Source organism: Actinia tenebrosa, unplaced genomic scaffold (genome assembly GCF_029948245.1).
Source record: "Actinia tenebrosa isolate PJP-AT-01 unplaced genomic scaffold, QUT_ActTen_1.0 PGA_scaffold12__29_contigs__length_12842862, whole genome shotgun sequence".
Lineage (NCBI taxonomy): Eukaryota > Metazoa > Cnidaria > Anthozoa > Actiniaria > Actiniidae > Actinia > Actinia tenebrosa.
The window spans coordinates 5,324,825-5,350,382 of NW_028292572.1; the positions used below are offsets into that span (position 1 = coordinate 5,324,825).

General features: G+C 38.4%; 1 protein-coding gene and 1 pseudogene across 1 annotated transcript; one reads left to right on the top strand and one right to left on the bottom strand.

Moving 5' to 3' along the window:
* The first annotated feature begins 2,305 nt into the window (after positions 1-2,305).
* On the top strand, positions 2,306-15,908 carry LOC116303224 (guanine nucleotide-binding protein G(t) subunit alpha-2). Its single transcript, XM_031712725.2, has 7 exons — positions 2,306-2,686; positions 6,022-6,206; positions 10,199-10,371; positions 10,800-10,928; positions 11,901-12,030; positions 14,586-14,739; positions 15,666-15,908. The coding sequence occupies exons 1-7, from the start codon at positions 2,548-2,550 to the stop codon at positions 15,848-15,850; spliced, it is 1,095 nt and encodes a 364-aa protein (XP_031568585.1). The 5' UTR covers positions 2,306-2,547; the 3' UTR covers positions 15,851-15,908.
* Positions 15,909-18,947: 3,039 nt separating this feature from the next.
* On the bottom strand, positions 18,948-22,334 carry LOC148912077 (uncharacterized; annotated as a pseudogene).
* Between the last annotated feature and the right edge of the window lie 3,224 nt (positions 22,335-25,558).

Sequence of the window (25,558 nt, forward strand, 5' to 3'; positions counted from 1 at the left end):
AACTTATTCTTAATCGCTGGAAAGATTGCTGATACAAGAACTGAAATAATGCAAAAAATAGTGTGACTTAACCTTGGGTACACAATAACTAAACCAACTTAACTATCAAACCCATCCGGACTCTCATAATTGCTTCCGCCAAAGATAAAATACCAGTTTAAAACAGCGTATTAACTAACCAAATTTGAACTCTAAAGGTACAGCATACAAGTGTCCTCTGAATTTATCAGATTTTGTTTGAATTATCGAGAAAAACAGTCGAACCTATGGCTTTACTTACAAATAATCAAAATATGGACACCGCGCTCTTGCAAAGACCCTTATTAATTAACCGGTAACCGGGTCCCCTCGCTGTCCTCAAATAAAAGTGTTTGTCACATTTTTTTAAAGATTCATAATTTATATGTTTTATATTGTAGCGCTTTTTAATTACAATTTGAAACTAAGCTGTATTTCATCCATTTTTCACTCAGCAGTATTATCCAGCCGTTGGGTTTAATGCCTTCAGTGAATAAATTTTATTGGGAAAAAAAAAAAAAAAAACCGGCAAAGACTTTTCCAAAGGTATATTCTTATTTTGATTTAAAAAATCGAAAACGTTATTTTGCTTTTGTACATTATTCTAGTGGTGTACAATATGTCCTGTGACGTCACTCTCTCCATGCAATAACTTTTCCGCCTCACATTAATTTACCTAAAGCGCGGAATATAATTAGAAAACTTAAATTGCTCACGATCAAATGAGCAAAATCTAGGGCTATTATAAAAACCATGTCTTTAATCATTTCATTACAGAACTAATGAACCGCTCAACTAGAACACTAAAGTCTAGATCGCTACTACTACTATTCACCGCGATCAGAAAATCTGAAATTGAAAATCTTCAATCCATGTTAAAATTTAGTATCTTAACACAATCGTACTGTAGATGTCTGGATAAGTGTTATTCGAGAGATTTTTCGCGCAGAGAATATGGAGTAGGAAGTCAGGAATAAAAATGGGAGGTCTGTTCTATTGCCCAGCGGCCAAGTGACAATTAAATCCAGTTGACTTATTTACGTGCCTCGAGGGGGAAACCTACTAGCGGCGCTTTTTGATTTTCAAGCAAATAGTACGAACCGTACTTTCCAAAATATGAAAACTCATGTCTGACCAAACTAGTGGAGCTAACTTAGTCACCTGTACGCGTTTCATAATTTCTGTTTGATTTTCTTTCTTTCTTTTTCTTTTTTCTCTTTCTTTCGTTCTTTTTTATTTTATTTTATTATTTTATTTTTTTGTTGTAAAAAAGGATGCAGTTTGCTGCCAAATAACTAAATAAAGCTCATTTTTTAACAGAAAAAATTCAGGTAAAATATAATTACTGATTAGAAAGAAAATAAAATTAGTTAACCTTGGAAGGATGACTAATTTTAATTGCTGCAGCAGATATGCGGTATGTTTTTCTTTTCGTTCGTGACCGTTCGTGCAGTCCTGACACTTTCATTTGATCATGTTGTTTTCCTTTCAAAATGTTAGCGCTTTCAACCTTGGTTTTCAAAATATAATGAAAAAGATTGCAGTTTGACAAATAGATTGTCCAATGTACCAAATCACCTTTTGGACAATAGATTTGACAACATTTATTCGTGACGTTTCAGGCATTCTGTGCCTTCAGCTCAATAGAAAAATTTCACTTCGGTACAACCGCCTTGAACGACACCTACTTTTTAAAAATTTAGATAAATATTATTAGCAAAAAACCTTATGAACTCGCGACAATTAAATTTCATAATTACGAAAAAATATCAAATGATTTATTTAAAAAATTCCTCGTCGAAATTTGATGAGCTTTTGAGATAAACAAAACTAAATAAGCAATTTTTTAAAAACTTTCGATAGCCGATTGAACGGGTTTTTAAATAGCTTGTGGGAAGCGCTGCTTTATTGGTCATTATTTTTTTGCTCGTATTTTTCAGAGTCCATTCATCATTCAGTGATAAGAACTATTAATAAACGTGTTTATGATTAATGCTCTTTATATTCGAGTGACAGCAAAACTATACACGAATCTTATGAAGTGTTAACACGGAGTTAACCAAGGCACTCCGATTGGTAGTAGCTGACGAGTAATCTGACAACCTAAACGGACTCGAATTAAAATAAAATCCTGGATTAAAATGCTAAGAAGTAAAGCGAGCGTCAAGTTGTTATCCAAGATTCGAGTGGCCGCTGAATTTATTATATATTCGGTCAGTGTGACCATATACTATTGTTTTTATTGTGACTCAGTCAAACAATCTAACACTCATTTCCATATCAGGATTCCGTGTACATATATCACAAGGACGTAAAATAAACTTAGGGTTATTGATTCGGTTAGCTATTAACATATCAGGTTTTGTGGTCTGGGCAACATCTAACCTCGCAAGACAGATCCAGACTGGTTCTGAGCCACCAAAGCAAATCTTTGAATCTAGTCATAGTTAAGGTAAAAACCTTGAGCAACAATAGTGTAAACTAGTAATTATTAGAATGTTGTGTACATAAGCGGAGTTTGAAGTAACTATGGCCGAGTTGATGAGATCTGAATCCAACCTCAAACCGAGCGAGCTCAAAGCGGCTTACAAACGAAGCCAACACATCGACGCTTTACTTGACAAGGAGCGAGAAGAGAGAGAACAAGAGATCCAAATCTTGACACTAGGTGAGCAATCGATGTTTTTTTCTCTAATACACTTAACTTATGCTTGTAAAAACTGCTTGAGTCTCGAATTCCGCTGTAGCCAAATTATAATACTTGTAGGCTTCTTCCGATAGTTTCCGTCGTTCTTGCTCAATTATCAGAGTTCCATTTGTGATTGATTATGGAGGCAAATGATAATTCTTTGGAATTGATCCAAGCGGTGTTTTTTTTATAGAAATTACTGGTTTTTATCAAGAGTATCGAGATTACGCTATGTTTACAACTGGAGTATGATCCAAATAGTGGCCGAAACGCATTAGAAGTTAAGGCAGTTGGCAATGTTGTAAATTATTTAAAAAATCAAGTGCCAAGTACTACAAACGGCCGTCAATTCCAAGCTATAAAAGTGAAGTTAATGATTTTCGATGAGATTTTTGTGACTGTTTTGAATTTGAAGAAAGAAATAGAGAGTGTTCTAAGATTTTTGATTTTAAAAAGTTATAAAGTTATAAAGTGTTTCAAACGACCTAAAGCTCAAAGCAGTTTTCCTTTGGTTATCTGTTCGTACCATCTGATACAGTACTGTGTATTTTAGAGCTAAGAAAGAAAGGCTAGAATACTTCTTCATTTCTATCCAGGAATATTGTGATATGACCCTTCGGAACATCTGTTTACGTCCATTCTATTTCGTTGTTTAACAGCTGTCGTATAAGACAAATAGCTGTTCAAGGAAATGCTTGTTTTCGTACTATGTCAAAACATTATTCAAGGCATTGGGAATAAGAATAAGTGAAAAACTGAATGCAGAATTTTTTGGTCTTTATTCGCTACTTAAAATGTTATTAGTAGTAAAGCTATATAATCTTGTAATATCAAGTATTAATGTTATTCATGAAAACGGCGCGCGTGGGGTCATGAAGAAAACGTCATTAACACTGATATACACCACAGGAAACCCAATACCAAAAAATAATCATGGTTAGATTATTAATGGTTTTAGGTCTTTGTATATGTGTGAGTTGGCGACCAAAAACATTTTATTTGCCACTAAAAGAACAACAGACTAGAAGTAATCGTTTTATCTTCTTGTCAGGTTTGACCTCTTCATACTATAGACGCGTGGCCCTTGTAGATACTGATTAGATGTTCCATCCTGCAGCTAGCGATTATCTCGTATCAGTGCCTAGCTTTTGTTATGTTAGTCAATTGGCTGTAGATATTTAATTCTCTTGGCTTCATATGAAGGTTTGGTTTCAATACCATTCATATTTACTATCGAAACTCAATGGACGGCTCACAACATCCACATCGGTGTTCTTGATTCGAGTATCTATTATTTGGATCTTAAAATCCTCAATCTTTTTAAATGTTTTTGTTTATCCTTTGAATATAGCTCATAAGAACATCATTCAAATGAATTTGCCAAGTTAGTTAGAAGTCTTTTTCCGACTTTGATTAATTATGATTGTCTACAGTCTTTGTTTATTATTGATTATATAAGCAATCATCAAAACTTTGCAATTATCGCCTTCAGCACGAAACGAAACTTCACCGAAATCTTGCTAAATCATACTTGTTCAGAAAATAAATGAAAAATAAGCTTGCCTCTTCTGGCAGGAGCCCAAACTAAATTGTTTTTTAGATTGTATTTTTACCGAGTGAGTTTTTCAAGCCTTTGTTTTGTTGCATGTTGATTAGATATCCGAGTGTCATACTGTTCTTCCTTTGTTATTCAACAATATTTCTTAGCCTAAAAATAAATTAACATAACAGAGAGGGAAATGTTGGTTTTTATAGAATGGACAAGTCGTTTAAAACGTCGCGTCTTTTTAAAATTACCCTGGGTTCCAGAGGGAGTTTTCCCGCGAATTTACTGACTGAGTAAATCCGCGGGAAAACCTCCCTCTGGAACCCACGGTATTTTAAAATCCCAGTAGCTGGGAAGCAAGGTTGGTCTCATGGTGAAGGCGCTCTCCTCTCACCAATGCGATCCGGGTTCGATCCTCGGATTCGTCGTATGTGAGTTGAGTTGTTTGCTGGTTCACTCCAGTGATTCGAGAGTTTTCCTCTGGGTTCCCGGGTCTTCTTTCCTCCTCAAAAGTCAACTTTTAAATTCTAATTTGATCTAGAAGAGCCTAGATGAAAATTTCGCTGTGCAATTCTTGTAAACCCTGAGAAAGCAAACTTACTGCATTTTATATCGTTTATCGGTGAATGTGCCTGCCTGGCTGTTTTAGATACGTTTTCGGTTTTCTTCAGTCATCAAAAAATTCTCAGATGGCTGGAAATTTGATCATTTGACGTAGCGGCCCTCGATAATTGTGAGCTTGGGATTCGGAGGGGGACTGGGAAGGAGGGAATTAAAGCAATTTGAAAACCTTTGAATAAATAGCTGTAACACATTAATCTTTTAAACCCTTCTTGTTTTCCCCTTTAATAATCATATTTTACAAATATCTTTCATTTTTTCTTCCCTACCTTTTTTCTCTTCCTGTTAGTTTCCCTATCTTTTCTTTTTAGTCTTAAGGGTATCAAGCTTTTGGTTTGTTTTCTTGTTTCGTTTGGGTGTCTTTTTTCTTACAGTTTGATCATTTTATTTCATAATACATTCAATTGCAAAGTTATTGTCGGGTTCAAAACATTGACTATAGAAGCTGAGGTGTGCCGGGAAATGGCGTTATGATCCTCTAATGTATTCATTTTAGACACACGTACAGTCGATATGAAGCTCTTGAAAAGTTTCCATGCTTTCTGTCTGTGCAATCATTTATGAACATTCCGCAAATAGTATCGCTATATATTTTTTATAACTGCAATTTTCATAAACATACGAACTCTGTGTCTGCGAGCTGCAGGCTGAAACTTGTTTTTTTCGCTGCCATCATTCAAACCTAATCAGTCGGTACCTTTCATATTTTTGACTGGCGGCAGCAAAAAAAAAAAAAAACAAAAAAACAAAAACAAAAAAAACAAACAAAAAAAACAAAAAAAAAAAAATTCAGCGTGCAACTCAGAAACACAGTGTTCGCATGTTATGAAAATTGCAGTATCTTACCACGTAGCATTTATTCTCAGTTTTTTCAATTCTTATGTTTTGAACCCGACAATGATTTTGTAATTGAGGCTTTGCACCGTGACGCGATGGCAGTCATGACAGGAGGCAGAAACAATTGAATCTGGTCTAATGTGATTACATAAGAAAGAATTCAGTTATCAGAAGAGAAAGATTCTATTGTTGTGCCTCCTGTCATGGCTGCCATCACGTGATAGTGCAAAACCTCATTTGAGTGTATACGTACTCTATTCAGTTTCATTATTTTTCATACCTCTAGCTTCTGTTTCTGTCTATAATCTAGGTTCTGGTGGCTCAGGTAAAAGTACTTTTATAAAACAACTAAAAATCTTGTACGACAATGGATATACCGAGCAAGAGAGAATGGAATTTCGCCCCATCATATACCAAAACATTTATGAGAACATCTGTAAAATCGTTCTGGCAGTTGATCGAGAGGGTCTGCAGTTTGACAACGAAGACGTAAAGGTAAATAAGAAAGTCTTTAGTAAATAACCAAGTTCACTGACCCAAACTGTTCTTTATTTACACAAGGATATAATACATTTCAAGCTTGGTATGCAACATGAAACCAAACCTTCCACAGCCTTATTTTTTCAATAGCTGTATTAATCTGTTTTGAAATAGCTGTATATTGCATCCGGAATGTCACGGTGAATTTCTCTTTATTACAATTAGTCAGTCTATGTCCATGCTTGCATTACTCGTCGAATCATATTATTCATAGCCTTTATTATCATATGACGTACGATATTAATTGGGCTTCCTGTGTTAAATATTAAGGCCGATTTATTCTCCACTTTCACATCTCCATCTCCATCACCCATCAAAAAACTGTCCCAAATTGAAAGGTTTCTTAATTAAATTTATATTATGCCTGCTTTTATCTGTACAATACTGATTATCAGTTTATACCAAGTTATTTTTGCGTGTCAATGACAGATCATCATGTATTGACTTGCGAAAAAATGTTTAAAATTTGCCTTAAACGTCTTCAAGCTTCTATCTTTTTCTGTTTTTTTATTTCTTCATTTTATTTTTGGATACCAAAAAAGGTATTGTCAACATTGTCTGATCAGCCTTCAGCAAAATAAGTGGGTTTTTACCCTCTGGTTATCCCCAAAGACACAAAGTAATATGGGGATGTGAAAGTAGAGAATACGGTACAGTTTTTCTCACACCTTTTGCACGCAACACGCTAACGACACGAATGGCTTCGGTCGTTTATATTGTGAAGCACGGGTGGCGTTCACTGCAAATGTGTCGCCTTGGCCTCTTAACAATGCGACCCAAGTTCGATTCGTGCTCGGCTTTGCTATGTAAGTAGAGTTGTTTGTTGGTTCTCTCCTATGCTTCGAGGTTTTTCCTTCGGACCCGCTTTTCCTCCCTCCACAGAAACCAAATTCCGATTTGATTGGGAATTGCCCGCCAGATTGGGAACAAGCCTCCGTGCTGTATCTGTTATACAATCGTGAGACAAAGCGTATTTGTTACTTTCTAAATTCCACGGCACATCTTGGTTTAAGCATGTTGTGCGCGACGGTGGTGAGAAAAAACCGTACCGTGTAAATCTGGCGCCTTATTCTTTTTTTAACAAGGTTTTAAAGGGGCATCACACGTTGCAGGTTTTCTTGCAGCCTATTAGCTTTGAATTCAGTAACGGCACCATAACTGACAATGATAATAAACGTTCTGATTGGACGAGAGCGTTGCCTTTTGTGTTTACATGAAACTAGTTGCGCGCAACGTTGCAAAAGCCAGAACTCGACCCCACTGTATATCTGCTATGTTAGCGCAAACACCAACCCATGTTTATATTCAATTACAATTTAGTGAAAATACACAGGTGATTATTGAAAATCTCGCGCGCTGATTGGTCGAGAAACTCACACGATAATCACCTCCAGCGAAAATCCAACATGGCGTCCAGCCGCTTTGTTGCTGTTACCGGGAAAATGTCTTTTCTTTTCTTTTATTGAAAGAATTACCTGTGTATTTGTACTAAAACAATTATTTGCCTCAGCCTCAGCGAATATCGGGGAAATATTCCCCGATATTGACTTCGCCTTCGGCGAATAATTGTTAAATATTTCACGATTATCCGCCGAAGGCAAAGTGAGCGGCGAGGTAAATATTCCCCATATTTACTGAGCCCGAGGTAAACAATTGATTTAGAATAATCTTAGACTTGAATATCAGGGGGAAAAAAGGAGAAATTTAAGATTACAAAACGTTTTAGTATTTCTTCCGCTCTGGCAAATATTTGAAAACTTATAATCATCGCTGGAGCTGTGATTATCTTCTCAGAATCACCAATCACAACGCGCGAAACTCGGCATTCAAGTCTAAAATTATTCTACAATAGTTTGTCTGAAGCATTACGTAACTTCACCTTCAAAAGAGGTTTTGCATTAACACGTGACAGCAGCCATGTTAGATTTTTTTACATAATAATAATAATAATAGTAATAATAATAATAATAAAAGCTTTATTTAACGAAGGTTTAAACTTTCAGTCATAGACTGGTTTACAAAGTGCCTTCACATTTTACATTAGAGCACAAGGGGATTTTATGGTTCTACCATCGAACCACAGGCATCCCAAACTGTATTATGGTCGTAGGCACGTGATGGTGCAAAACCTCTATAACAAGATGCTTTGTGATCTTTCTTATTCAATCTCGTCATGGAAAAAATAAGATTTGTTATATACAGTCAAAAAAAAAAAAAAAAAAAAGAACGATTAGAAACGCGCGGAGTAGTTACGGAATTAAAAGTTCCGTTTCCAAATTATCGGGACACGTATAGACGGGACCTATTTCAGGGGGACCAATTAACTGATTCAGGTAGATTGTTTTACCGCAATACACCCTTTCAAAAACTATTGATGGACGAACGGCAAATGGCAAACTGTGATTGTCGATTGCACGACCGAAAGATACAGTGGGCATGCATCTTGACACCAATAATCAAGTTGTTTTAAATGATTTGTCCACTATGGGAATACTGAATATCTCAGCAATAACATATGTCGTTGACAAGAATAATGAAAAGAAGTACAAGTAAGCCTAGCTATTTTTGCATCTTGGAATGACCTACGTCCTATCATCTACCACTTATTACACCTTTTGCTGTTCATTAACAGAAAATGTACATTCATTTGTGCCAATAGTTGTATCAATAACGTGTAATGTACTTTCATCAACACCACAAGTAACATCATTAGCGCGGATCAACTTTCAATAACGACAATTGAATATGCGCGTACATTCATAGGCATCAATGGACAATCAATAGCGCGTTTGTACATTCATATGCGCGGAATGTATTTTCGTTTGCGCGAAATTCAACTTCAGTAACACCAAATGACAAACAATAGCATTTATGGACTATCATTTACCTAAAAGTGAAAATTCATTAGTGCTATTAGCATAACCATTGACAATCTATAACGCGTTTGGACAATCATGAGGGTCAACGTTATATTCTATAGCGTGGTTCAACAAACATTTGCATGATTCGAATGAACAATAAGAGAAATAAAACAATCATTAGCGATTTTTTTAAATCACTTTAAAACATATAAAAAACTCAGGTAACTGCTTCCATAATAGCGGCTGCGTAGCAATTAGCTCACTTAAAGCAGCAATCAAAGACGACATCAGCCGTCCAGAGATCCAACAACATACGAACGATCGGGCTGAGGCAAGACCACAAGGGATTGCTCTAGGTCACTACAGAACGCAGTTGCTAATGGAAGGGTTCCAGAGAAATGTGGCAACTATCACTATCGCTAAATGTGGTCTGTGGTTCAGTTATATGCAAACGTATTTGCCACGATGTATGAATGGCGAAGAAATTAAAGGCTAAAATAAATAAAAAATCGCTAATGATTGTTTTTTTTCTCTTATTGTTCATTCGAATCATGCAAATGTTTGTTGAACCACGCTATAGAATATAACATTGACCTTCATGATTGTCCAAACGCGTTATAGATTGTCAATGGTTATGCTAATAGCACTAATGAATTTTCACTTTTGGGTAAATGATTGTCCATAAATGCTATTGTTTGTCATTTGGCATTATTGAAGTTGAATTTCGCGCAAACGAAAATACATTCCGCGCATATGAATGTACAAACGCGCTATTGATTGTCCATTGATGCCTATGAATGTACGCGCATATTCAATTGTCGTTATTGAAAGTTGATCCGCGCTAATGATGTTACTTGTGGTGTTGATGAAAGTACATTACACGTTATTGATACAACTATTGGCACAAATGAATGTACATTTTCTGTTAATGAACAGCAAAAGGTGTACCTATCGCCGTTCATTCCTTCGACCATTTTTGAAATAGCTGTAACCAATAAATGACACTATGATGCAAATTTGTCCAATAGTCTATTTATAGCATAGATTATTCAATAGACTGTTTATGGCATTTCTTTTGTTTCCTAGATGTTTGCTGAAGAATGTATAACGCAGTCAAAGAATGAATGCAACAATAACGGCAATTCCGTATTTACGCCAGTCGGGAAGACTGACCTTATAACTGCATTCTGGCAGCAGCCATGTGTCAAGGAATGCTTCAAAAAGCTTACACGATATCACATCGATGAGACTTCACAATAGTAAGTCATACATCCCAAACGTGGTATTTGTGCCTTCAAGGTGCAGACACACGATGCAACCATTGCATGTAAGACTATTTTTTGGGTGTCACACGGTGCTAAGCATTGCATGCAATGTTGATCGCAGAAGTAAAAAAATTCGACTAATTGTTGCGACGTCGCTTGCAACCTCGCATCGTATGCGTGCGCCTTTATGTTACTGCAACTGTTTGCATTTTTGCGACTAAAGTTTTCTTAACAGGTGATATACCCACCCCCCTCGCCTTGCCTCATCTTTAGAACTTTCACTAAACTACTATGGTTAATGCCAAAAAAGCGTTAGTTTTCGAATGACCTCATGAATACGGAATTTATTTATCGTGTTTGGTATTGACGTTTTTCTGCATCCTGCGGCTTCGTCATGAGCCTAATAGTTTCCGTTTTCATAGTTTCTTTGCAGAAATTGAACGAATAGCCAAAGAAGATTATGTTCCTGAATCGAAAGATATACTACGAGCTCGAAATAGAACGCAAGGGGTAGTGGAAAAAAAAATTAAAGTCAATGAGTACAATTATAGGTAAATATTTTTCGATTATACTTTACAGTCTTTCTGAATAATTGGCGCCAAATAGTACAATTTGCCGTCTAGACGAAGTAGACGTTCATAGACATTAATCAAGACTTTTTCATAACATTCCACTGCCACATGTCTTGATGTCAGCCTAAGTCATTGTGAACGATTGAGTACGAATATTAAAAAATCTGGTGGCGCTGGATTGAATATTGGGTGAGGAGTAGGTCCAGGCCCCCACACCATACTTGTACTGTTTTAAAGCCAAAATCCCTTTAAATTTCGCACATGATTTCCTCCGCTGTGGCGCTATAGAAATAGGGAAGACGCCCTTCCAGAAATGTCCATGATGGGTAATCAATCAATTTTCACTGGATTCTCTTTGCTTAGACTGCGAGCAGTGTACAGTTGACTCTCTTTGAACGACCACTCTCGTAAGCGACCATCTCCCGTAAGCGACCACTTTTTGAATTTCCCGTTTTGTTTCCCATATAAACTCCTGGCCCCGAGGTGGTCGCTTACGGGAGAGTCGACTGTATTTCCATTGGTCTCTGTATGGTGTTTGATTTGGAAAAGTGATTTTTCGTCCCTCATTCCCCTCTCTGGGAATATTTGACTAAATACTTATTCTCACTCGGCCAAATTAAATCAATAAATCAACCTAAGCAAATATCAAACAGTGACCAAGGGAAATACAAGAACTGCTTGCTTTCTACTCTTTACCTAATTCCATTCCAATAAACAAAACTGCTTCTTAGTTAAAAGAAGCTCGTTCAACCGAATAGCAAATAAAGGTAAAACACACTAGAATTAACGAATACGAACGTGAAAAAGGAAAAAAACGAAAAGAAAAGCAAGAATGCAGGTTGTGTGAAAACGTAATGTATGCCAGGTTTTGGCAACGTACAGTTGCCACATACGTTGAATCGCATGCATTGCGAGGTAACTATCTGATGATTTCTTTACGCGTGGTTGTAGGGTAATCGATGTGGAAGGTCAGAAGAGTCAACGCAAGAAGTGGATCCATTTCTTTGATAGGGTCACGGCTGTTGTGTTCTTTGCATCCCTTAGCAGCTACGACGAAGTCCTGGAAGAAGACGAGTCAATTGTGAGTTGTTAAAGTTGTTATATCACCTAACTCAATATTTTCAGTATTGATTCTACATGAAGTGAGCAGTTGAATGGTAAATTATTTTTATATAGTTTGAATGATGCATCTTGGAGACATCATGGTTTATACTTCCAATATGTTAATGAGTGTGATGTCATAGGAGGCATTATTAAATATACAAAAGTTTTCTGGGGCAGTAAAATATCCCGTATAAAACATTTTGTTACTTATGGTTTATAGAAAGGTCATTGCAAATTTGTTTTCTTATAATAATCAGTGTTTTAATTTCCAAATGATGACAAATAAACTGAAATCAATAAAATTATATCACACTCATTGACATATTGTAAGTATAAACCTTGATATCTCCAAGATTGAGATAACTAGCTAAAAACCAGTGTGAATCCAAGATTCATCACTCGAATCACATAAAAAGAATTACACGTAATTATTCACTTTATGTAGAAAATCAATGCTGAAAATATTGAGTTAGATGTTATAGGCACTTAATACTCAAGTTGATTTTATATGAAAATGCGATCCGTTACTTGGTCAGTAGTTTTCTTTAGTGACAACTGGACTATTACTCAGTATATCAATACAGTGCTCGCACTTAACTGTGACACAGTACAACGTTTATTTTGCACCATATGGACAATATAGTGACGGCTCGGAAAATAAACGTTCGCTTGAATTTCTTTCCATTTTTGATGATATTAGAGTGACCACAGTAAATCCGTGAAACACTAATTACTAAATAGTACAATATAGTGCTAGTTAAACAATAGAAAACAATGGAATTTGCATGAAATTGTGCTATTTAGTATTACTAAAGTTTCACGTTTACATTGTTTGTACTCGGTTGATGGTTTTCAACCTTTCCCAAGAGAATTAAGTAACAAAAGACAAGGCGGCCATGTTGGAGGATATAACAAAAGAATTCATTGACAATTCCTTTGTTAAGTTCCTCCAACATGGCCGCCGTGAAAACCATCAAAAGGCACTTTAACTTTCAAGTTGATAATACTCAAGTTGATTTTATATGAAAATGTAATTCGTTAATTGGTCAGTAGTTTTGTTTAGTGTCAACTTGACTATTACTCAGTATATCAATACAGTGCTCGCACTTAACTGTGAAACAGTACAACGTTTATTTTGCACCTAATAGACAATATAGTAAACGGCTCGGAAAATAAACGTTCGCTTGAATTTCTTTCCATTTTTGATGATATTAGAGTGACCACAGTAAATCCGTGAAACACTAATTACTAAATAGTACAATATAGTGCTAGTTAAACAATAGAAAACAATGGAATTTACATGAAATTGTGCTATTTAGTATTACTAAAGTTTCACGGATTTACTGTGGTCACTCTAGCATTATGTTTATCAAAATTATTGCTGGGCATCGACGTAAGGGAATTTGTTTGTCCCAGAAACATGACATCATGTCCCATGCGCAGTATTTTGCGTTGTAGATAAAGTATTTGAACTTGCTTTTTGAGGGGTTGGAGCATGTGAAAATCTCTTGCTAATGCACGCGGTATCACAGGGAATTACTGACAATTACAAGTTCTTTTCTGTCATGCTCATGTTGAATATAATGATAGGACGTGGTGCTGGGGTAAGCATCGCTTGATAAAATAGGTGATACGGTATAAGGGCAAAATCTACGTGACGTTAATGCTTCGGAGAGAGAAGTGACCGAAGAGAGACTGGGAAAAATTCTCTGGGGTCCGTAAATATATTCATGCTGGGCATGAACCGGAAGTCGGATCAAATTTCATGCTTGACAACTGGGCATGTAAATTCAAACTTCATGCCGGGCATCATGAGAACCGTATGTTACATAACTCAGTGGGTTAATACGTCACCCTCTTTAAATAAAGTTTATTGATTGATTGATTAACCGGAAGTCAGTTCAAATTTTATGCTGGGCATGAACCGGAAGTCAGATCAAATTTCATGCTTGACAACTGATTAAAGGGACAGGGTAACCTTACCACCAGGGCCCAGTTGTTCAAAGCCCGATTAGTGCTAATCCTGGGTTAACTCTTAATAAGACCTATAGAGTTAATCCTGGATTAGCGCTAATCCAGCTTTGAACAACCCGGCCCCGGGTAACCCTGATGCGCTGGAAAATCGTGGAAATGAATGAGAGAAAACACATAGAAGCTAGGGTAGCCCTATTACTAAGGTGACCCTAGTGATAGGGCTACCCTTCTCGTAAAGAGGCCCTTTATAAAACGTTTGTAAGCGTGCACAAGTTATTGCGTTAGTAAAAAAATCATTAATTCCGTCGTTTTTCTTATCCCCCGGTTTGATTGAATAAGAAGAGTGTCGCGGAGTTTTCTGCACTGTTATCGAAGACTCTTAAAATTCCAGTGTATGCGGGCTTAGCCTCGAATCCACGAGTTGCTTGTCTTGTTTTGTTTGTTTTTTTGCTTTTGTTTACCGACCTCACAAGTGAGGCTAAGCCCCCACACACGGTAGTTTTAAGAGTCGTCAATGGCAAAGCTACATGATTTCTATAAATTCTGTTTTATTTTCAGAATGCTATGCGCGACAACTTGGACCTATTTGAAGAAATAGTTCACTGTGAATACTTAGCCAATACTCAATTCATCCTGTTTCTAAATAAGCAAGACTTGTTCAAGGACAAATTAGACACATCGAATTTGTCAGAGTGTTTTCCAGACTACGACGGTAAGTATGTAGCTATTTAGAAAAAAGTTGGTGAACTTCTTATTGCATGCTGCAAAAATCTCAAAATCTCTTGAGATATGGAATCGCCATGTTGGTTGCTCTAACAATAGAATGCTTTGTTATCGTCAAACAAGATGGTGATTATGACGTTACCTGCTCATGAAGTAACGTATTTTCTTCTGTGCTGACATTATTTACCTATTAATGCTCTTCGTTGCTCGGTGTCAACTTCATTTCCTCTCTCCAGAAGAATGTTTCTCAGCTAAATCGCTCGTTTCAGCGTCTTAACCTGACCACCATTTTGAGCAGTGATTCTAAAATTTTATAAGCTGATTGAAATTTAGCAATTATTAAGGTTGACTCTTCACATTCTCCCTCTCAGTCTTCGTTTTCATGCCTTGGGTGATAGGGAGACTGCGGAAGGGCCTAGCAATTGCATTGATTGGTACTTGCTTTAAAGCCCCTCCTAGTTATGTGTTTTACAACATACCTTTACAGGTACATTTTGCCATAGTTCATTTTCTAAAGATTGCGAACTCATCCAAATCTTTAAATGTTTTATCAAAAATACGTAGTAGCTCAGTTTACAACGATATATTAGAATCTGGCGTTTGATATTTTGTGGCCCATCAAAATTGGATAGACATGCGACCTTAAGAAAAAAAGGTCGATTCTACTTTGCAGTCCAACGTTCAAAAAATGCTTTCCTTTTCCTGATCCTTCTCTGGTGTTATGTCATTTCCCGCGTGCTTCATAACTGCACACAGCAAGTGCGCGCGTTTTCTATTTCTTTGTTAAAGTTTCTAAAAAAGGAAGGTCAAATATCTCCAATATCTTTAAAAACATTCACAAACGTGTAGTGTTTTACTTCCACATAGACTTGGGGCACATTTTTTATTGATGTGTAACTCATCTATTCATTTCAGGCGGACCTGACTATGAGAAAGCATTGTCTTACGTTAAGGAGCAATTTATGATGCTGATCCCAAAGGATAAGCACATTTATGTACACGTGACTTGTGCAACTGACACCGACCCGATGAAGACTGTTTTACAAAATGTATTTGAAATACTAGTGGAAATTAATCTGAAGAAAATAGCTGTACTTTAGAATGACGTGGCCTCGAAATGTTTTAAAATAACGCTAATAAAGATTTATACAAATCCAATATTTACTGTTTTCCCTTAATTCTTTTTAAAACTCCCGAGTTTGATTGTAAAACATACATACTTAAAAGCCCTGTTACATGAGGCAATCTTTATTGCCAATGCAATGCTGATGAAAGCAGAGCGTTGCAAATTGCAATTGCGATGTCAGACGCGTTCAACTATCTTCGGAACTTGCAGCAAATTCTTGGTCTCAATAGAGAAGAGCTGCGCTCTGATTGATTTTTGCGTCAATGGTTGCATCGCAGGTTACTTGTAAGATAGTACGCGCTACAACTTGATTCACAACGAAGAAGCTAGTTCAACTTTTACTGCAACTGGCCTACACGGTCCCTTGTCCCCATGGTACATTCCCGAGTCCCACGGGGAATCCTGAGACATTCGTTAGCAGTCCATTGTCCCTGGCTTACCCTCAACACTACCAGTGTCTCTCCCTACCCCGAGTCCCCTGGGATCCCCTGAGACATCGCTTAGCAGTTCACTGTCCTTGACTTACCTTCGAGACTGCTAGTATCTCTTCCATCCCCGACTCCCCAGGTCTCCCTTGTTTTGCACTGCGAATGGTTCTTCGTGTAGTAACAAAATCGTGAAACTTATACAGTTTAGCGATTTACCTTTTATATAATAAGTAAAATTATATCCAAAGCTAAATTTTACTGGCTTCCCATTTCTTTAGTAAAAAAAAACCAGCGATTTTCGCAAAATTTGACCCAATCTTCTCTCGGAAAAGTACATTCCTCGAACGGGTTCGATTCCAGGAGGCACGGCTACGGACATTTGCAAATTGTACAATAGTACTTGAACATGATTAGATTCTTATCTTACTTAGTGTAAAGTCATGCAGTACGAAAACGAGAATGGTAACCCCTTTTTATTGCATTTTTCAAACATCCATGGGGCCACGAAAAGCTATACAAAGTTTTGGGGAAATGACAATTCTTCCATTCCAAAGGCCCTGTTTCAGCTCCATTTTTCTTGCATCGTGCAATGCAACAACGCTGACGAAAGCATAGCACTTCTGGCTTACCTTGACTACTAGAGTCTCCTGAGAATGCCCTGACCTGAACAATCCCTAGTGGCCTCGTCTTTGGCTTACCCTCTAGACTACCAGTGCAGCTCCCATGCTCCCACCCCAAGTCCCTGGGGAGGCCCTTAGACGTCTCTTCGCGGTCCCCTGTCCCCGGATTACCTTCTAAACTACTGCTGTCTGTCCCATCCCTTAGTCTTCTGGGGATCTCCTGAAACATCCCTTAACTGTCCCCTGTCACTGGCGTATCCTGAAGACATATTGTTTCTCTCCTTAGCTTACACTCGAGACTACTAGTATCTCTCTCATCCTTCGAGTCCCTATGGGACACCTAAGGAATATCTCAGTGTATCCCCAGGGGACTGCCAGGAGCTGTTCAGGAAACAGGGGACAGCTAAGGGATGTCTCAAGAGACTGGGGGAGAGACACATTAGTAGTCTTGAGGACAAGCATGTGGCATGGGACAGTTAAGGGCCTAAATGCCTAAGTTGTACCCACATCATTACTAATCCTCATCGCATAAGCGAACCCCACCTCATAAGTGATCCCTATCCTGTAACTCATCCCACTGCACAGGTTTCCCCCCACTGCATAAGTTATCCGCACCTCGTAAGTTATCCCAACCATATAACTGGTCCCAACAGCACAAGTGCTCTCCACCGCTTAACTTAGCCCCATTGCATAAGTGATCCCCACCGTGTAAATGATCCCCACCGCATAAGTGATCCCCACCATGTAAATGATCTCCACCCATTAGAGAACCGATAGAGCACAGGGCCGGGTTGTTCAAAGCTGGATTAGCGCTAATCCAGGATTACCTCTATAGGTCTTATTAAGAGTTAACCAAGGATTAGCACTAATCGGGCTTTGAACAACTGGGTCCTGAAGTAAAGTTTTTTTCATCGGATAATGGTAACAAAATTATAGTTTTTTGGTAATAATTTCCAGGTTTTAAGTATTCCGTGTATTTATTCCAGATTCCGGATCCCCAATTTCGAATTCGAACTTATGGTCTAACCCAAGCAATAGTCCATTTCACGGTTCCCTGCGCCATCTTGAAAGGTAGCCGAGTCTTTGCATCGAAGCAAGACGAACGGTGAGCATACAATGGCTTCTGTCTTCGGTGCTTCTGAGGTTGTGGTCGATATCCCGCTGTGGACCTTGTCATCAGGATCACATGTATCACTGTCTCCAGCATCATCATCATAATCGCCATCTCCTTCTTCATCATTTTTCATCACTATCAGCTTCATCATCTCCTTCACCAGCAAGATATCTATAATCATAATATTTAACAATTACTCGCGTCTCGGTAAATATTCCCCGATATTCACTGAGGCTGAGGCAAATAATTGTTTTAGTATAAATACACAGGTGATTCTTTAAAAAACAAAAGAAGATAAAAGACATTTTTTCCCGTAACAGCAACAAAGCGGCTGACCGCCATTTTGGATTATCGCTGGAGGTGACTATCGCGTGATAGTGTGATTTTCCTGACCAATAAGCGCGCGAGATTTTCAATAATCACCAGTGTATTTTTACTAAACTGTGTTATTGTTGATCATGATGGCCAAAGAAATCCAAACCAAATAATAGAAGGGATTTAAATCATCAGTCGAATGCAAACCTGTTGATTGTCAGAGGTAGTGATTCCATTCTGACTACACAGAGAACAATTGATATTTTTTGGAATTGCATTCAAATGATCAGCTTGTCTATCATCATGCTCTTTAAAGCAACATTTGTGAAAAGTATGGCCACAATTTAATCTCTTCACGTTTGGTTTTGAATCATAGTCAGTATCACATTGCGGGAGGTCGCAAAACACTGCAGGGTCTGGTTAAAGAATTTCATTAAATGCAAATGCCAGTTGCAAGCGTCTTTGGTCCACTGTAGCATCAAGAGCTGGTAAGTAAAATGGCTGCAAAAAAAGCAATTTAAAAAATATCATTAATACTTTTGAATTATTGTTCACCATGCTTATACTTTTATTACCTGGTACTTGCGACGACCTTTAGGAATTTTCACTGTCTGCTTGGAATCGTCTTGCGCTTAATACATGTGCTTGTTGTTGGATGTAATCAGGATTGGCCCACATTGGTAAAGCTCTGTTGAAAAGTAAACCTATTTAGATATATGTTTAATATTTTCTCACTTAGGATGTTATTACCTTCGCAGCTTTGAATGAAATACTTCAACTTTTTTCTCTGTCAAGATGTTGAGATAATTGGAGGTTATTTGCTGGAAGTGCGGCTTGCTCCTCAGATGATGAAGTATGTCTGATAAGTCGCAGATGTTAGCTTTATCATATTTAGAACTGCAATAAAACACCATGGGCACAACATCATCAAGCAAGTGCAAAAGAAAAAGATATTGTGGGTCTTTGGAGTAGAGAGCAAACTGGTTTTTAAACATGTCTTGAACAATGGACCAGCCTCCAAATGCAGTTTATATGACAAGTGCAATCTTTTCTGATTTGGGACGCTGTGTTAACACCTTGTTGTTTTCAAATAGGACTTTGTACAACTTTCCAAAAACTGGCCTGAACAGGATGACAGATGTTTCTTGGATATTTAAAGAAACATGAAAAGGGCCTTGCCATGGTATTATTGATGGTATACACTGAGGTATTGTTGTTGGGTACTTATACTTACTTTTGTTTGTATGTAGTATGGTGGGCTTATTTACATATGTGCCACACAGCTCTCATGCCGTCCAATGGCAAGTTTATATAAAATGTTTTTGTTTCGTTATGCTACCCTTTCACACACAAATACAATATTTGTATAATATAAATATGCAGATATTATTGATTAACATGCTGCAGTAAATGGGCCATTCCATTTTAAAAACGCATCCCCCCCTATTGAGGGGTCAGGATATCCTAAAGGGTTAGGGGTGCACCGACTAATATATCCTAGGGCCTAAACCTAAGTAAGACAAAAAAATTCCAAGGGGAGAGAGGGGGAAAGACAAAAATACTTTAGATATATTAAGGTATGAGGCATAACCCCTCAATAGGTTTAAAAGGTATTATAATATTAAAATCAAATTTAAATATTCCAAGGGGTAACGAAGTTTTTCCGTCAATAGGGGAGGGGAGGTGCGTTTATAAAATGGAATGCCCCAATATAAAATTGTGGATTGTTGTGAGTAGTTTTGAACACTTATTGATACACGTGATTAATGTCATAAATGTTCGAAAGCAGCACAAAGTGCTGAAGAAAATTCTGTTTCAAGCGGGTGCTGGCATGAGTAGCTTGTCATTTTGTGTATCAGTTCTCTTATTGATCATTGCTAGCAGCCAATCAAATGACAAGGTATTCTAAGATTCTCTCTTAACTTGGTTATGCTTCATTTTAAATTGATTGCTCACCTCACCAACTATCTTCTTATATTTCTTTGTAGGATAACCTCCACCCAAGATCAGTAGGAAGTTATTCGTGTAATCAGATAGAACAGGTGCTGTATCAAGTAAGTGTTGAAGGGCATTACGATAGTCATGTTTGATGTGCAGGTCTTGTTCAAACTCATCTATCAGCCATGTGGTGTTAAACAGCTCTAAGGCAAGCCTGTCTTCCCCTGTGTATGTCCTATTTTATTTAAAATAATGATAAAGCATATAAGTTTGTATGTTTGTATGAATAGTTCATATTTATTGTTATATCAAATGTGTCTGAATAGAATTGCAATTTTGCAAATATTATTGACAATTTGAGTTGATAAAAACCTTAGATCTTCACAGCTTCCTTTTGCAATTGACACGTCTATCTCTATATATTCTCTTGGTGCTGCCTCAAGATAACTGACATTATAATCACTAAACTAAGCCAAATAATAAACTGCCCTCTTCAAAACGTGCGGCCAGTGGACGTAAATTGATTTTGGCGGGTCGCAAATACATTTGCAGCCCTGTTGCTCATTGGGTAAAAAGGGCTCGTACGACCGTTCTCGACCAATCAAATGTCAACGAGAAAACTATTTGAAAGCGCACGAGTTGTTTTACACCGACTCGGTTTTTGTTTTGAGTTTGAAGAGATTTGAGGCAGCTTTTTTTTTTTTTTTTTTTTTTTTGTCAAAATACCGTTATAATATGGAAAATTATCCACACTTTGAGCTAGAAATGAGTAGCCAAAGTTCGGACTTAGGCCAGGACGAGATTGAGGCAAAAGCTCAAGCAAAAAATAACAAGAGAGCAACTGAGTGGGGCCTGAAAAAGTTTTACAAATGGGGTGAGAAACGAAAAATCAGTGTCGACTCGAAAACCATTACTCCGAAAGAGTTCAACGAGGTTTTACGAAAGTTCTACGCAGAGGTGAAAACCGAAAAAGGACAGCCTTTGACCCCAAGTGCCCTGACAGGGATAAGAGCAGCCATACATCGGCATATAACATCGGCACCACTTAGCCAAGGTGTCAACATCCTACAAGGTTGTTCACGAAAGAAAATAATAGAAAACCTCGGGGAAAAAAACAACAATCTGTTGATCCTGGAGACATGGAAAAGTTAAGAATATACTTTACAGATGGCCAAAACAAGGACGGTGTTTTGAAAGACCCAGAAAAATTAACAGAATTTGTGTGGTTCTCGTTGTACTACCATTTTTGTCGCCGCGGCAGAGAAGGCTAACGAAAATTGACTAAATACTTTTTTGAGATTATAAAAAAGATGTGGGATCTCGTTGTGTAAAAGAAAAGCTAACAGAGCAGACCAAGAATCACCAAGGAGGCTCGAAACAGTCTGAGCAGCTATTCTCACTGAGAAAATAACCACGATTTTGCTCCCGCGTTCAATAAATAACGTTCAGCATGATGGTTATTGCACGAGGTGCGTGCAATTCCATCCCTCGGGGCATTGGGAAGGTTTTTAAACCAACACCGAGCCTGTTTCGCCGTCTTTTCGCAAATCCGGTTTGGGAAGCAAACTCTTGCTGCTCTTGTTTTTTTCCCCGTCGGCGAAGCACTCATGGCCGCTCCAGTTCAACCAGACCCAGTTCAGTTACAAAATTTACAGCAACCTCAAGTTCCTGTCTCTCAGCCAGACCAACCACCTTCACCGCAAGACCAACAGCAAAACCAAGATAATCTTGCCCAGCTGCAGAACCAACCCAGGTTGATGCTCCGCCAAATGAGGTATCTTGTTTGTATCCCTTATTTCTTATTTGTTAGTTTTTACAATCGTGTATTTATCAGTAAAACTTGGCCCCGGGGCGGGCTATGTGTCATGTCGCCCAATGCATCAGTTTAGCCATGTGGCGGTCAAATTTCTGTGCTCTGGCGTTTTTGGTCGTGTGGCGTTTGGGAAGCAAACTCTTGCTGCGACCCTCCCTCCTCCACTTCGGCGACGTTCACTACTTCACATACCCTTCACCACTCAATGTCTCCGGAATCGCGTTTCCCATATCTTAATTCCCTATCCGGGACAATGAGTGGTCAGCCTCTCAGTGAAAATGTCTTACTATACGCCGATGTTCGCATGCACGAAACTTCAAATGCCCTTGATCCGGTAGCTGCTTTTGAATTCTACCTAAGCAAGATTCACCTAGAATGTGAGGCTCTTTTTTAGACTTCTGACAAGCATGTCACAAAGAGCAAGTCTAGCATTAACTACTGGTAACAAAAATGAGCCACTTGGCAAAAACACTATCAGTCAAATGACGGAAAGAATTTCATTTAAGGTATGAGAACTGGGTAAAGTGGATGTCATTTCCACAAAATTTATTTACACTGTATCCAATACACCTAAAATAGTACTTCACAATAAATATATACATAAGATTTCCTTTCAAAACTGCATGCCAAAAGTGTTAAATTTCACAGCTAAGGTGTCAAAAAAACGCAGGCAACCCAATGCTCGTTTTCATCAATTGGAAAATATGAAACATGACCTATGAAAATATATTGTGTAAAGAAAAAAAATTAGGCAGCTCGGAGCAAAATATTATTTTGGCGAGCTATAACTACCGTGGACACGGTTTTCGGTCGTAAAATTTTATCAAATTAGGCTTTTGCTCCGGGCTGCCTAGTATTTAATCTTTAAGGTCTTTTAAGCTTTGTACCAAATATAATGATAGTACGATAAATAGAAAAGAGTTTATCGAAGAACGCGTAAAGGAGAGTTGTAATTTGAAGCTTTGAAGTTGCTATACTTCTTCTATTTTGATCCAAACGAAAGACTTCGCCGCCATATTGCTTCTGACATCGAACTACGTCATTACTCACGATATTAAGTGGATTCAACCACGAAACCACGCTATAATTTTAGAGAAACTGCGACAGACTTTCTTCGAGTGTATTTTTGATATTTATTAGTATTTCTTATAGTAGTTATTGTTGTATGATGTCATAGCCTCGTTCCCATGAATAAAGCTAGTCTCGTTTAGCACATGGCGTCCGCTCGTACATGTAACATGGTGGCAGCGGTTTTTAACCCAAAAATCTAACCTCAAAACGATCTCTCCGTCCTCCTAAACATTGGTAATATCGGCGGTACATCCTAGAGAAGGAACAACCCATCCAAGAAGTTCAAGTCAAGGGAAACGGCGACCACAAGAGTCGATTTGCCATCAAGACGGACTCAAGATTCTTCAGTTGACAAGTGAACAACCAAGATTTACATCCAAGCTTTTCAAGCCCTCAAGACTCAAGACGAACTTATATACCTCCAGAAGGATACAAGTAAACATAGACTGTAGTACTTTCACTGTTAGAACAATTTAGTTTTAGTTTTAACTTAGTTATATACAGTGTTTGAACGTTTGAAATACGTTTTACCGCCGAGTAAATTTACCTCGCGAGTCGCGCGAGGACTAGGGCTAGCCACAGGAAGCCCAACGATAGAAAAAAACTGACAATATTAGCATTTCTCAACTATTTTTAGAAATTAATAGTGAATTTTCTTGTTATATAAACATATTATTGTTAGCTATATCATATATATCTGTAAATCATGGCTACATATCAGATTCTGCTCCATCACCTATGTCTGTTAAGGGAGACGTGGCGGAGAATTGGAAGGACTTTGAAAACTCGTGGGAGTACTACGTCATTGCAACCGACCTCAGGTCTAAAATGGAGGAAGACAACAGCAAAGAAATCATCGCAGGTACACTCTGCCAAAGAATCATGAATTCCCTGCCAAGCCTCTCTGCCGAGGACAAGAAAGACCCGACTAAGATCCTAGAGGAACTGAAAAAGCACTTCATACCCCAACGAAATGTCCTTTATGAGCGCTTCATCTTTAACTCCGCTTCTCAGAAACCAGGTGAAACAGTTGATGAATTCGTGATACGCCTAAGACAACTAGCTAACTCGTGTGAGTTCGGAACACTCAAGGACTCTCTCATACGAGACAGAATAGTGATTGTTACAAGCGACGAAGGGGACCGAGAACGTCTCCTGATGGAAAGACCTGTACCCAACCTATCGAAGGTCATCGACAGTCTACGTGCGTGTGAAATATCGAGGACGCACAAACTTGTCATGACTAAAAAAGATCCAGACACCGTCAACTACACGGCAGAGAGAAGACGCCCCTCGAACCAGCCTAAGAGACCCAAGAACGGAGGCAAACCTACCGACCGTAAGAAGCCGTTTACACCAAAACCAAAGCAACAGCCATCAACAGGCAACTGCAGGTGGTGCGGACGAAAGACAGACCACCCTCGTAAAGACTGTCCAGCCAAAGATGCGAAGTGTCGCCTGTGCAGTAAAAAAGGTCACTTCGCCATCGCCTGTCTGTCAACAAATCACGTCAACGAAGTAGGAAATGATGACTACGTTGAAAGCACCTACATGATGGGAGAAGTTAGCGGTAACAGAGATGAATTCTGGTCTTCAGAGGTGAAAGTCAACGAAAAACTCTGTGATTTCAAGCTTGACAGTGGCTCAAAGGTCACAGTTGTTGGCGATCAAACTCCTTGGGTCAAGGGGCTCCGTCTCGATCCTATAAAGAGCGAGTTCCGAGGCCCAGGAAATGTAAAACTGTCTCACCTTTTCAAATGTCAGATTACAAATGCAACTGTAGAAGTCGGCGGAAAGAGGCACAACGAGAATGTGTACGTCATGACAAACCAATCAAGTAACTTACTGTCAAAATCAGCGATACAAGCACTCCAGTTGCCCATCCCTGCCCCAGAGGTACACAACGTCGAAAAGGTGCCAGACTTCAGAGCAGAATACCCGAAGCTCTTCAAAAGCCTGGGATTGATGAAAGAAAGCTACACCATCCCACTCAAGGAAGACGCAGTTCCTGTCTGTTTGTACACACCCCGGCGTGTGCCTCATCCTCTCCTACAAAAAGTGAAGGAGAAACTTGAAAACATGGTACGAGATAAAGTCATCTCACCTGTGACAGAACCTACCGACTGGTGTTCCGGCATGGTCGTTGCCCCTAAAAGGAACGGAGACGTGAGGGTGTGCGTGGATCTAACGAACCTCAACAAACCAGTCAAGAGGAAAATCCACCCTATGGCAAGTGTCGATGAAAACCTAGCCAAGATTAGAGGCAGCAAACTGTTTTCTAAGCTCGACGCCAACTCTGGATTTTGGCAGATCCCTTTAGCAGAAGAGTCCCGTCTGCTAACCACGTTTGTGACGCCCTTCGGGAGGTACTGCTTTAACCGCC

Excerpts from the sequence above, each read along its gene's own strand:
- LOC116303224 (XM_031712725.2), top strand. The coding sequence starts at position 2,548 with ATGGCCGAGTTGATGAGATCTGAATCCAACCTCAAACCGAGCGAGCTC. Across the intron at positions 6,207-10,198 it reads TTGACAACGAAGACGTAAAG|ATGTTTGCTGAAGAATGTAT; the intron begins GTAAATAAGAAA and ends TTTGTTTCCTAG. Across the intron at positions 10,929-11,900 it reads GTCAATGAGTACAATTATAG|GGTAATCGATGTGGAAGGTC; the intron begins GTAAATATTTTT and ends GCGTGGTTGTAG.